Source organism: Platichthys flesus, chromosome 6 (assembly GCF_949316205.1).
Source record: "Platichthys flesus chromosome 6, fPlaFle2.1, whole genome shotgun sequence".
NCBI lineage: Eukaryota > Metazoa > Chordata > Actinopteri > Pleuronectiformes > Pleuronectidae > Platichthys > Platichthys flesus.
In genome coordinates, this window is record NC_084950.1 from 2,837,728 (window position 1) to 2,850,081 (window position 12,354).

Sequence of the window (12,354 nt, forward strand, 5' to 3'; positions counted from 1 at the left end):
TTCGATCATTTGGACGAATTTAACTTTTATCCAATTATAGTTGAAGTAGTGTTTTTTTAAAGCAGTGAGTTTATTAACATCACTGCAGTATATTTTCGTAGTACTTCTCAGTACTTCTTCTATCACTTCACTACACTGGGATAATCCTTCATTCCCTACTTCGAGATAAACAGCCGATGTTCACGTGATCATATACAAATCTTAATTGTTTTTATTATCAATTAATCTATCGATTCTCATAATGGTTTTTTTATTTAGAAAAAAATGACGACAACCATCCATTTACCCTTTGTGTATTTATTTTAGCACAACCAGCAAACACCTGTTTCTGACCTACAATCCTGATCCAATATCTTCATTCCCACACGCACCCTCACACACACACACACACACACACACACACACACACAGGTTTACAATAAGTGCCACTAGTGGAAGTATAGGCTGTGGCCGACTGAGTGCATCTCACCATCACTCTGCATCTTTGCTGAATCAGTGTCTCTGCAGCCACCAGGGCTGGTGGGAGGTTGCATGTTAAATACAATTAAAAGGTGCACAGCGCCCCCTGGTGGCTGGACGGGGAACACTAACTCCTAACAACAATAACTTAGACAATACAAAGAACAACCACAGCACTGTTCAGCAAGTATGGAAGAAATGGTGCCACGTCGTGTAATAATTCAAATAAAGAGGAGTGAACGACACCAAGTGTTCAGGAAGTGATTAGTCACCGCAGCACAGTGACGTCAGAGGCACAGCAGTGAGCACAAACTGAAATCCACACGTGTACAAAATTATATATTTCTAATAACAAAGCTTTGGTTGCTCTGCCATCGAGTTCAAGGCAAATCTTAAATCTTGGCACATGATCGACTGTGTTTGCTTTAATTTACAGATTATATTTTTTAATATTAAGCTTGTTCCTATTGTCACAGCTCGTGTGATTAGGTCAGGAAAAATAAGAGAAGGACAGTTTCATCAATCGGAGAAGAATTCATGACAAAATAAAATATGATTTTTTAGAGTCAAATCAGGACAATTTGTAAAATTGCACAAAACCCATAACATAAATTACAAAATTATAAATTTTAAAGAGTTTGCCTCTCTAGTTATCTATTCGTGTGACTTTTAATTTATATGACCCATATTAATACAGACTTTTATTGACATATGTAGAGGGTTTGTTGTGATCATCCCTCCAATGACGATACTGTCCTCTGATGATAGATCCTGAGCACTAGCTGCGTTTCACCACGAGGTGGAAGCACTGAGCAAACAAAGGAACATTTTGTCAAGCACAGTCACATTAAATACTATTTCCTGTCAGGCCCTAAATATTGACAAATATTGAATCTGAACAAACCCTCCTGTATCCTCACATCGTCTTTTCAGAGGCCACATTTACAAACCACCTCTACATTCCACTTGCTGTGTAACATCCGGGGGAAACCCTTTAAACAGCTGTTTTAATTGCACTTGCAGTCTGTGTGTAGAGTGAATAAAGGTGCATTACAAAGTGTGAACGCTGCAGAATCTCTCTGCTCATTAGAAAGCACAGAGAGTTTAAAGTTTACACACAGGTAGGATCAGGCTACAGCCGCTTGTATTGTTGTGTCTGCAGGTCAACACAACACTGAGGAGTCGTACTGTATCTTGTGGTTGAAGCACAAAGCACCGACCGGACACCGACACACAATCATCACTCGTCAGACTGCAGCTTCTGGAAGAGGAGACACAAACAGCGTCAGGTGAAGGAGGCTGGACACACAACCTGCAGCACGTTGACACCCCCTGCTGGGTGGATACTGTCATTGAAACCGTACGATGACTAATGATTGGTCGATATAATGTCTCTTATCGTGTTGGATTCAGAAGTCAATGCTTTACTGCAAAGTATGACGTCATTATCTGACTTCATGGTGATGTCATGATGTCAAGGAAGCATTTTGAACAATGCATGATGTCATTTTCTTACTTCTTTGGGACTTTGTTTAAAAGACGCCAGCAGCTCTAATCATGAAGTGAAATCAAGTTAAAACCATTAAAAACAATAAAAACATAATAAATACTTTGGTTAAAAAGTAAAAGTAGCTTATTTTGACTTTTAAAGTCTTTTGTTGGCTGCTTTTGCTCCATCATCACTTCTCATATGACATCACATGATCAGATATACTTTTTGGATCAATATCTCTTCATTATTTACAGAGATTTCTATGAAGATGATTTTTTAGGACCATAGTCTCTTGACCTTGACCTTTAACCTCTGATCAATCAGCTCCAAAAGTGAAAGTGCATTATAAAGAAAGTGTTTCCAGTGCGCAGGGGGGGGGGGGGTGATGGAACCTATGGGAGGATCGGGCTGACCTGCTGCTTCAGAGCCTCCATGGACGTGAACTCGATGTGCTCCCTCTTCCTTCGGATCCAGTCCGGCTCATCTGGGATCAGAACCGACATGATGAGCTTCACCAGGATCAGCAAATGCTGCAGGGACACAAAGATGTGAACATGTGGAGAGAGAACGCACTCGTGTGTGTGATTGTTCGATTTCCCCCGTCGTCCTTCTCACCTCGACCAGAACAGCCAACATCAGGATGTTGGTGGTGCTCAGCCCCCCCTCCTGTAGCAGCTGCTGGAGCCGTGGGGACAGCAGCAGCAGCCAGCAGTTGGACACGACGGAGACGAAGCTCAGGACCTCGAAGGCGACCTGCAGCAGCAGCAGAGGACAGAGACGTCAGGCGCTCGGCCGTTAACTGAACGACGTGGTGGAGTTGTGTCGTGTGGTCCTGCCGACCTGCCACACGCCCATGCACGCCACAGGGGGGGAGAAGGGCTTTCGGAAGAGCTTGCAGATCTTGTAGGCGTCGGATCGGATCTCCGTCAGGTTGTTGATGAGCAGCAGCACGGCGGTCAGAGGGTAGACGCAGGAGAAGAGGCTCAGGTACCCGAACTGCACCAGGAGCTCGATGTACTCGGCAAACAGGCCCTGCAGCAACACAACAGGCTCGATGTCACCAGGAGCTTTGTGTTGACCCTAACCAGATGTAAGGAATTCTCAATACTGAATACACACAGGGAAAACAGGAAGGGTGCTTTGTTTCCTGAATTTGTCCTCCTGAGAGTCGTCTTCGTTCTCCGCCCTGTGGGGGGCGCTGATGAAGCGGTCCACCAGGAAGGGTACCACCACCTCGGTCACCTGGTTGAGGATCTGGGTCACGATCAGCAGAGACGCCAGACGCTGAGGACACAGGGACGGAGACAACATGGGATTCAAACCATTTCTATAACCTTTAATGGCTTTTCTTTAAATCATGTCTTTAATAAATCATTCTGATTTTACAGGTGAAGATTTATTCCAGCTAGCTACGTACCAAACTACACACATGACAAAAAGATGAAAAAAGTGAGGACTAGATTAGCGAAGCTTTAAAAATTGTTGTGAGTCAATTTACAGAAATATTACTTAATAATTACTTACATAATACTTTGATCTTTACGACAAATACTTTACTGCTTCTAGCAAACGCTATCCTTCAAACAAGAAATTTGCTAACATTGAATTCATTGAGTTTTAATGAGTGAAGAGGAACAAAATGCTGATTTAGTTAATCAAGCTGTAAAAACAATTAGATCAAGTTTTATGGCTTTGGGGAATTTCTCCATTTCATATCTAAGAAACTTTAAGTTTTAAAGACACTTTATGGGAGTTCAGTGTGATTCACTGTTTTTAAAACCCTTTAAGAACATTCCAGAATTTGCTGCAGTTAATTGAATCATATCTTTATATGTGAGGTGTCACGTTAAGTTGAATGAGGTGCAGTGTTGTTGGAGTTCCACCTTCCGGAGCTGCAGTTACCTTCCGAAGCAAAGGCACATCCTGCTTGAAGAAGGCGATGTGGAAGAGCACGGCGAAGTAGTTGAAGAAGGTGAACTACGGGGGGGAAGAGAGAAGAGTGAACGAGTCTGTTCGGGTTCTAACTCAGGAGATGACTGCCGATTAGAGAGATCAGAACTGGAACCAACCACCAACACTTTGGACGTCAGATGCTTCTCGAAGGACGACTCCTCTCTGTGGTTCTCTGACAGGACACGAGAACACGTCACTGACTTCACATCAGGCACTTGTAACTTAATGGATTATAATAATTATGAAAATATTAATAATCTACTCTCTCATGTCTTCCTCCTGACTGAATTTAAAGATGGACGACATGACAGACGGGTACATAATGTTCTGGACTTTGAAACCACGATGCAGCTCAGACGACTCAATATTTAAATACATTGAATGATCGGTAACACATTAACCAAAGTGTTAACCATTGATTTATCATCATATTCAAAATATGTGTTATCTAAACCCCCCCCCCCTCACTCACCATATTCAGTCAGGTTCTGTGCTGCCTTCTTGTAAGCAGTCCCCAGCATGTTGGTGTAGAGGATGTGAAGCACCGAGGGCACGTAGAGCAACATTAGGGACAGCATGGAGTCCCAGTCTCTGTTCAGCTGCTGCACCTGAGCTTCTGCCCAGTAGAAACAGAGCATCCCCAGAACCACCAGCCCTGCAGGAGGAGAGGTGACGGTGCAGCAGAGGTGAGGAGGAGAGAGGAGGCTCGGATGTTTTCACAGAACGAAGAACTTCTCTGGATCAAAGAGCTTTTACATATTTCATATTCTTCAGCTTCAGGCGTCTTTACAGCTCAGAAGATCAGAAAACTTTATCTTTTACTTGAGGCCTCAAGCAGCTGATCAGCAACAAGCATCAATCAATTCAAAATGAAATTCTTACCCAGAAACAGCCCGACCACTGGGAGTGACACCAGTGCAATGCGCAGGTCTCTCTGCCAGTCGGGGAAGAGCGGCTCCACGCGCCCGGTCACCGGGTTGACCCCGAGGTCACCGTGGAAGCCGGGCCGGGGCTCGGCGAAGCGCTCGGCGAGTTGCAGCGTCCCCCAGCGGTACGAGAGCGAGGAGCTCCTGCGTTTCCACAGCTCCATGAAAACCGTGGACCAGAGCATGCTGAAGACCGCCTGGATCATGTGACCGCTGGCCGAGTCTTCGCCTTCGTCCGTGACCTGTGACCCCGAGTCCGAGTCCACCATCTCCTTCTGAACCTCACCTGCGATGGGCAAGAGGAGCTTAGAGGCCAGTTGGTTTGTTTAACAGGTTCCCAGCATCATTCTGGTCGGATTCTCAAGCAGGTCTGAGCAGAACCATCGTCTGGAACCGGGACTTGACCATAAACAAACATGCCTACCTGAGAAGTACATGAGGGTCAGGCCCAGGATCGCTGGTGGGAGCAGAGACCAGGTGTAGAAATCCAGGAAGCTGAAGTAGAACGCCACGGAGCTTCCGAAGTACGAGTTCACCGAATCTGGATGAATCAAAAGAGCAGCTGTCACACAACAAGTGTGTGTGTGTGTCTGTGTGTGTGTGTGTGATGCATCTTTCACCCTACCCAAAGGCTGACCCAGCTGATTGCCAGCGTACCAGGCTTTGCTGAGATCCTTCAGCTGCTCCGGGTTGTGAAGGGGAAACGTGTCTATGATCACACCGGCCGACTCAAGCTTCTGCCCTGCAACAGTTTCACAAACACAACAGCAACACAACACTTGACTTGAGAACATGGACGAAGGAGCGAAAATGTTTTAACAACGCAATAATGAATCCTTCATAAACCCTTTTAATGTTATTATTTGTTGACAGTAAAGACTAGAATAAAACCAGCTCTATCTTTTTTTATATGGTGATCTTCAGCTTCACATTATTCCAGTGACTTCAGTGAACTGATCTGAGATCTGAAACCACTCACAGATGTTGTTCCTGTTCTGCAGCATGCAGGAGTCCGACAGACCCGGGACCCTCAGGTCTTTCTGCGCTCGCAGACCGTCCAGCTCGTACTTCACGATGTACTGTCGCTCCGCCAGCGTCAGGAACACCTCCATGTTGTCTGTCACACACAGGAACACACACAGATGTTTGTGTAGACAGTGATGCATGGCGACAAAGACAGACAAATACAAAATACAAGAAACATATCCTCCTCACGCAGACCCTGGTTCCCTTACTGTCAGTTTACAGTGATTTAACGATGTATGCATGATGATCCAAATACTAGTACTTTAATAACACTTCATGTACAAAACAAAATGTATCCACGCCAAAGTATTTCACTTCAGTACCAACGTTTAACCAAACCTATCATCTGGCACGTGGGCGATGCTTGTGCCGAACTGAATCACTCCAGTAACAAAGTTTGGATTTATAAGCTATTCAAAACCCAGATATATGAGCAGCTGCTAAAGCTAATATTGTATTAAAGGTTCTGAGTGTAGGATTTAGTGACATCTAGTGGTGAGGTCTCATGTTGCAGCTACCCTAACCCTAACCCACACCTCAACTGGGCTACTGTCAAAAACATGGCCGCCTCCTTAGAGAGGATCCGCTCCTGATGTAAATATAAAGTATTTAAATATAAAGTATATCAATATAAAGGCAAAAAACAACAATTAGTATAATTTAGATTAACCCCACTAGTGGAAACATCACTGGGATTATTTTATATTCAATTTCTGCCACTAGATCCTTTCACCTGAATCTTGCACACTGGACCTTCAGGTGTATGTTGGACTCCACTCCTCTGCTGTACCTGAGTCCTTGAAGTTGTGTCTGTCGTTGTAGGAGAAGGCCTCCATGTCCCCGGTGCCGTAAGCTTTACACAGACCCAGCTCCTCGGTGGCTCGCAGCAGCGTGCAGCGAGGGGCGGAGACCACGATGATGTCACCGCCGGCGTCCTCCCCCGGGTGGGCCAGTAACCCAGCGCCTGGGGTGGGGGGGGGGGGGGTAAAGTGCTGACTTCAGTGAGGAACTAAATTAGCCCCTTAGCTTCATTAAGTTGAAGGTCGTGCTAATTTAAGTTATCATCATTACATGAGTTTGCAGGAAACCATCCGATAGAATCATGTCTGAACTCTATGCAGAAATTGTCTCTTCACATTTTCATAGATTCATTTCACTAAAACTATCTGCAGTGCCAACGGGCTTGTAAATGCAAACTCAATTGAATGCTGGAGACCTTCTGGTCGATGGCTGTCAACAGATTTCCAACACGAGAGCTCAGAAACGTTTGAGCTGCTTGAATTTCTCTGCACGGTTTCAATCGATGGAGAGTAAACTGATCCCTGCAGCTCAGCACCAGCCAAGCCCTCACCTCCATCTTTCTGAGAAGTTCCGATCAGTCGGATGAGCCACCTCTTCGTCTCCGGCCGAACCTTCTCCCCGAGCTTCACCAGCACCAGCGGCTCCACCCGCTCCGACACGCAGCAGGGGCAGCCGACCTTGGTCCAGCCCGGTCCGTTGGTGGCGGCGCCCGGTTTGCCCGGGACCTTTCCCCCGGGAGTCTGGTCCTCCGGCTGCCGGGCCTTTTCACTGCCGCGGCCACCAGCTCCTTGACCTTCATCACCTCCTGCCTTGCTCATGGTGACACTGGGAAGACATGTTCACAACAACAGCTGAAGTGTGTGTCTCGTGTTCAAAGTGGACAAGAAGAGGAGTGCGAGGGACGATCCCTTCTTCTCTCGTACTGATGTCAACTTGTGACCTTCACTGGTGTCAAGGCTCCACTGACACCAGTGCAGACCGTGCAGACATTATTATTCCCACTGGATTCAGACCAGACGCTGATCAATCAATCAATCAATCAAACTTTATCATTAATAGCTTTTATACACAGCATTACATTCGTGCACTGATGATCGCAGACTTTTGTCTTGCCCCAGTCGGTTGATGTTTGGTGCAATGTCTTGACTTTACAGATTTTTCTAAATGATTCCTACAAAGTCAATTGAAATTCATGGTTCCCAGAGGATAACTCTAGCTGAACCCCCTGACTTGTCCCCTTTACCGGCACCAGGAAGTTCTCACTTGATGACCACCTTCATGAGACCCTGACTCTTCATGATAATGAGGATCACATTACATTTGGCTGACGATTTTGTCCAAAGCGACTTACAATCAGTACACTCAACATTTATGAGGGGCCATTTAGGGGTTCAGTATCTTGCCAAGGACACTCCGGCATGCAGATGGGAGAGAGTTGGGTTTGAACCAGCAACCTTCTTGATGGAGAACGCCCACTCTAACCCCTAGGCCACACCGCCCCCATCACTCATCTTCATTTCACCTTCTACCACCGGCAGGTACAGTTTTTTCTGACAAACACAACGACAGGTCCCATCGGCTTTAACTTTTTTAACTTTATCAAATGCTAACATGCAAAGCTAAACTGTGGTTTGACGCCAACCACTTGCTAAATATCAGCATGTTAGCCTCCTGACTTCAGCGTTTACCACGAGCCCCTGCAACACTTCTCAGAGCTTCTGACCTCGGCTGTGAGGTCGAGGTCTCACACTCACAAGTAGGAACCCAAAACCCTCGATCAGTGTCATGACTCGTCTATAATCATTTAACAAGCAGAACGAGAGGAAGCTGTGAGAGGAAGAAGGTTAGTGTGTCACCAACCACCACAGTATCACCTTCTCCCTTGTTGTGACCTGGACTTGTCATATTTACATATTTGAGTGCGGCGACACGGCTGCTACTTTTATTTCTGGCATTTGCATCACCAGCTATTAAATAAGATACAGAGGTTTATGGAGCTTTTCCTTTTTTTGCATATCTGACATCACATTCCAGTGATCTGCCTCCTGTAGCTCATCGTTCGTCCTCGGGCAGTTGGTTCCTCTCTGAACCATGAAGATGTGAACTGACACCAGATGGTTGTCAGGGGAGGAAACAGCCTCAGTGTCTGACCACAGACGAGGCAGAATGAAAACGACTCCCTCTGATTTGGCTGCATGAAAACAGGCTTTGAGCTGAGCTACAGACGCTCTCATGGAGGAGTGTGTCTGTAGCTCAGAGAGGACAAGACAGAAGGACTGAAACGGAAAGTGGTTCTTCCTGTTGTGATCTGGAGGCTGTTTGAAACCTGCAGTTTGACTAACCAGAGTAAAGAGAGAAGATCAGAATGCAAATCAATACCTGGCAGGACGTTGATGATGAGGTTCCTACAGCGGCCCACACCCCCTCCAAACTCCTGTGTGATCACACACACACACACACAACACAACACAACATCTATTCAGCAGTGCTAGAGAGAAACCAGGAAGGAACCGGACATTGTGAGTCTGCAGACACTTACCCAGCCTCAGTGTGTGGTTCCTCCCAGATCTCTGCCTGTGTGTGTGTGTGTGTGAGTGAGTGTGTAGGGCAGGAATGCGGAGGAACTTCCCAGTCACTGCAGGGTGTGGAGGGTTGTTTGGTTTCCATTCAGACTCCTCCCTCACGCCTGCTCACTGCCTGTACTGCTGCTGGTGCACCTCAGGGTCCTACTGCACCACCCGGCTGAGCTGCCCCGTGACTCAGAGGCAGGAACCCACTGGTCTGAAGGAAAGACAGAGGAGTATGATGGGATGTCACCAGGGCAGCTACAGTGTGGTCTGAGAAACACAGGAAATCTGCAAATTCAACAACATGTCAGGTGAATCCGATTCCCCCCCGATGACCTTTAATGTGCACACAGGGAAACTACGAGGCTTCAGTTCAGTGGCTCTGCACCGACCCTCTGACCTGCAGAGTGTTTACTTTCTGAGTCAGAGCTGTGGAGGGATAAAAGCTCAAAAGAGCAAATGCAACAGAAACATCCTTAAAGGTTCAGTGTGGATGAATTAGGTGAATTTGATGAATTATAAAATAATCCCAAGATGTTTTCACTTGTTTGTTTCATCTAAATTGTACAAATTGTTGTTTTCCTTACCTTTAATGGGGCTTTTATATAAACTTTATATTCACATCAGGAGCAGGTCCTCTCTACGGAGGCAGCCATGTTTTTTTTTACAGTAGCCCAATCTGGACAAACTAAACCTTTTGAGTTTTTGTCAGGGGAGGGTGAGGTCAGGGGTGTTCAGCTGCAATATGACACCTCACCACTAGATGTCACTAAATCTCACACACTGATCCTTTAACAGTGTAGAAAGGTTCAGGTTCATCAACACCATGTTCTGTGCCTTACAGATTAGATGTGCTTATACACACAAAGACAGCAGTTACTAACTGAGGGACGGGGAAACAGATGAAACCTTATTCTCCTACAAAGTTATAGGTACTTTACACAGATACATATATATATATATATATAACTACTATTTAAACTTTCCCTTTTTTTTATTTCAATTCTGATATATAACTGATAAAATAAAATAATATAAAAATATACATACATTTATTTGATTTGCTGCACCAAGAATTTTAAATATCTATTGAGGAATACCTCTTGATGAATTAAACAGATTAATATGAAGTAGACATGCCCCCTATGTTTATTAACTCAATAATATTTTTTTATATTCGCTCTTGTCTAATTTCACACTGTATCTGTGTGTATTCTTATAATATAAGAATATATCTAATATTCAAGTTAGGCTCTAAATAATTTTGAATGAAGTTATTACTAAATACCAGCATTAGATTTACTTTCTGCAACTCAGCAAACATTAGCAAACACTCTCAACTTAGAGAATAGTGGTGAAAATTTACATATTATATAATATATTATTTATTGCCTGCAAAACATGAACATTTCTACATTGGTAACAGAGTTATCATGTTTGGCACTAACACCTCACACCAAGAAGATTCTCCTTTAAATCTCTGCTTGTGTTTTCACTTGGTACTACAACTGGATTGGAAAATACAAGGTCCTACATTTCCCACAATGCAACTTGAGAGCAGATTTCAAACCATCTCCATGTCCAGTTTGTAAGAAGTACGCAGCTTTAACAAAGTACAACAGACACAGTACAGACCAGAGATCATCAGAAATATACAGACATTTATTTACAAATACGTTTGCATTTGCATAGAGGTTTAAAATTCCAACAGGTTTTAGGATATTATAGATATAACAGATTTAGGAAACATTATTTTGCGCAACATAATTTAGCACAAGGGAAAAACTTGTCACAATCAAAGATTACAAGTTGTGGTTTTAATCTTTGTCATCTTTATCATATAAATATACATAAATAAGAATAAAGATCTGTGCCAAGCAGCCATCATGATCAATATGTGTTATTTAAACTCATCATCTTCATTTGGTTTGGCTCCTTCTGAAACGTCCTTGTGGTAGAAAGTTTCATTAAAAGTTACAGTTCATTAACCGACGTGTGTGTCGTTGTAGAAAACACGACACACTTTGTTGATAAAATCTGACGACACAACCCGCGTGTAGTGACCCGAAGACTTCACTATCGCTGCACTGTCAAGAAAACAGAAATCACTCAACTGTAATATGGAATTTCGTCCAAACTGGTTATAATTTTCTATAAAAATTTGTCATTGCATGTTACTTGTGTTGCATTCAACATATTTGCGTACTTAATATTCAATTAAGTATTTTTCTTCCAAACTAGAAAAGTCGATAAATTATTTCATGCCCTCGTATCTTCACCGTTCTCTGTTATTCCGTGGAAACAGTTTGAACGGACAGTTTGTTCTGCTTCAGTTCTCAGTGTCGTTGTCGGGCGATGAGAGAAGACGTGTGCGAGGATCCGCCAGCCGCCGTCCGACCGTCCCGCCGCGCAGTCAGAAGCGTCCTCCATCGTCACCCTGCCGAGATCTGCAGGGTCAAATACCCCTGAGGCCCCGGGTGGGAGGAGCGAGAGACTAGAACCCTGGTCGCCTCGCTGCACCCGTGACCTTTGACCCTGAGATCCCCAAAAGCAGGAAGTCTGACAGAGCTGGCCTCATGCCTTCAGCTCCGCCCCTCCCTCACCGTGTCAACACTCTACATCCACACACACTGGGGATCAACATGATAGAGAATCTCCAGTTCTGTACAAAGCATCTAATAAAATATCTCGTTTTACATCTTTGTTGTATCATTAATGACAAACAAAAAGGAAAATGACACAGAGGAAGTATTACATATCTCCACAGTGGCTTCAAACAGGTAGAGCTGTGCTTTCCCTCCCTCCTGCAGCTCGGGCTGATATTTAATGAGTCAGCACGTTCCAATATCTGAGACCAAATGTTTTTCTGGGAGTAAAAAAAAGACCTGTGAGCGCAAACGCAGGGGGGGGGGTTCTGTCGACTGTTACAGACGTGTAGCAGCGAGCAGCAGCGAGCGACAGATATAAAGAGATATGATGTTTTCCTGAGTTGGTGGATTTGGGGATTTTCTCTCAATCACAGGCTTCACATTCACTTTCTGTCAGTTTTCCTCTCTTCTGTCCTTCGTCCATATTCATCCTCTCCATATATCACTTCCTTCTCTCTCTCCCTCTCTCTCTCTCTCCGTCT

General features: G+C 44.6%; 1 protein-coding gene across 1 annotated transcript; it reads right to left on the reverse strand.

Annotated features, from left to right (window-relative positions):
• Nucleotides 1–281: 281 nt before the first annotated feature.
• On the reverse strand, nucleotides 282–9,468 carry ano10b (anoctamin 10b). Its single transcript, XM_062390787.1, has 16 exons — nucleotides 9,197–9,468; nucleotides 9,037–9,091; nucleotides 7,208–7,482; nucleotides 6,647–6,820; nucleotides 5,810–5,947; nucleotides 5,456–5,572; nucleotides 5,255–5,371; nucleotides 4,787–5,116; nucleotides 4,377–4,559; nucleotides 4,021–4,076; nucleotides 3,854–3,928; nucleotides 3,071–3,235; nucleotides 2,792–2,983; nucleotides 2,567–2,704; nucleotides 2,365–2,481; nucleotides 282–1,720 (listed from the first exon to the last, which is right to left on the reverse strand). The coding sequence occupies exons 3-16, from the start codon at nucleotides 7,473–7,475 to the stop codon at nucleotides 1,700–1,702; spliced, it is 2,091 nt and encodes a 696-aa protein (XP_062246771.1). The 5' UTR covers nucleotides 7,476–7,482; nucleotides 9,037–9,091; nucleotides 9,197–9,468; the 3' UTR covers nucleotides 282–1,699.
• Between the last annotated feature and the right edge of the window lie 2,886 nt (nucleotides 9,469–12,354).

What these genes read in the sequence shown, in the direction of transcription:
- ano10b (XM_062390787.1), bottom strand. Translation starts at nt 7,475, where the DNA reads ATGAGCAAGGCAGGAGGTGATGAAGGTCAAGGAGCTGGTGGCCGCGGC. An exon ending in ACAGAACCTGACTGAATATG is followed by an intron (nt 4,077 to 4,376) that starts GTGAGTGAGGGG and finishes GTGTCCTGTCAG; the next exon opens with AGAACCACAGAGAGGAGTCG. An exon ending in CGTGCATGGGCGTGTGGCAG is followed by an intron (nt 2,705 to 2,791) that starts GTCGGCAGGACC and finishes CTGCTGCTGCAG; the next exon opens with GTCGCCTTCGAGGTCCTGAG.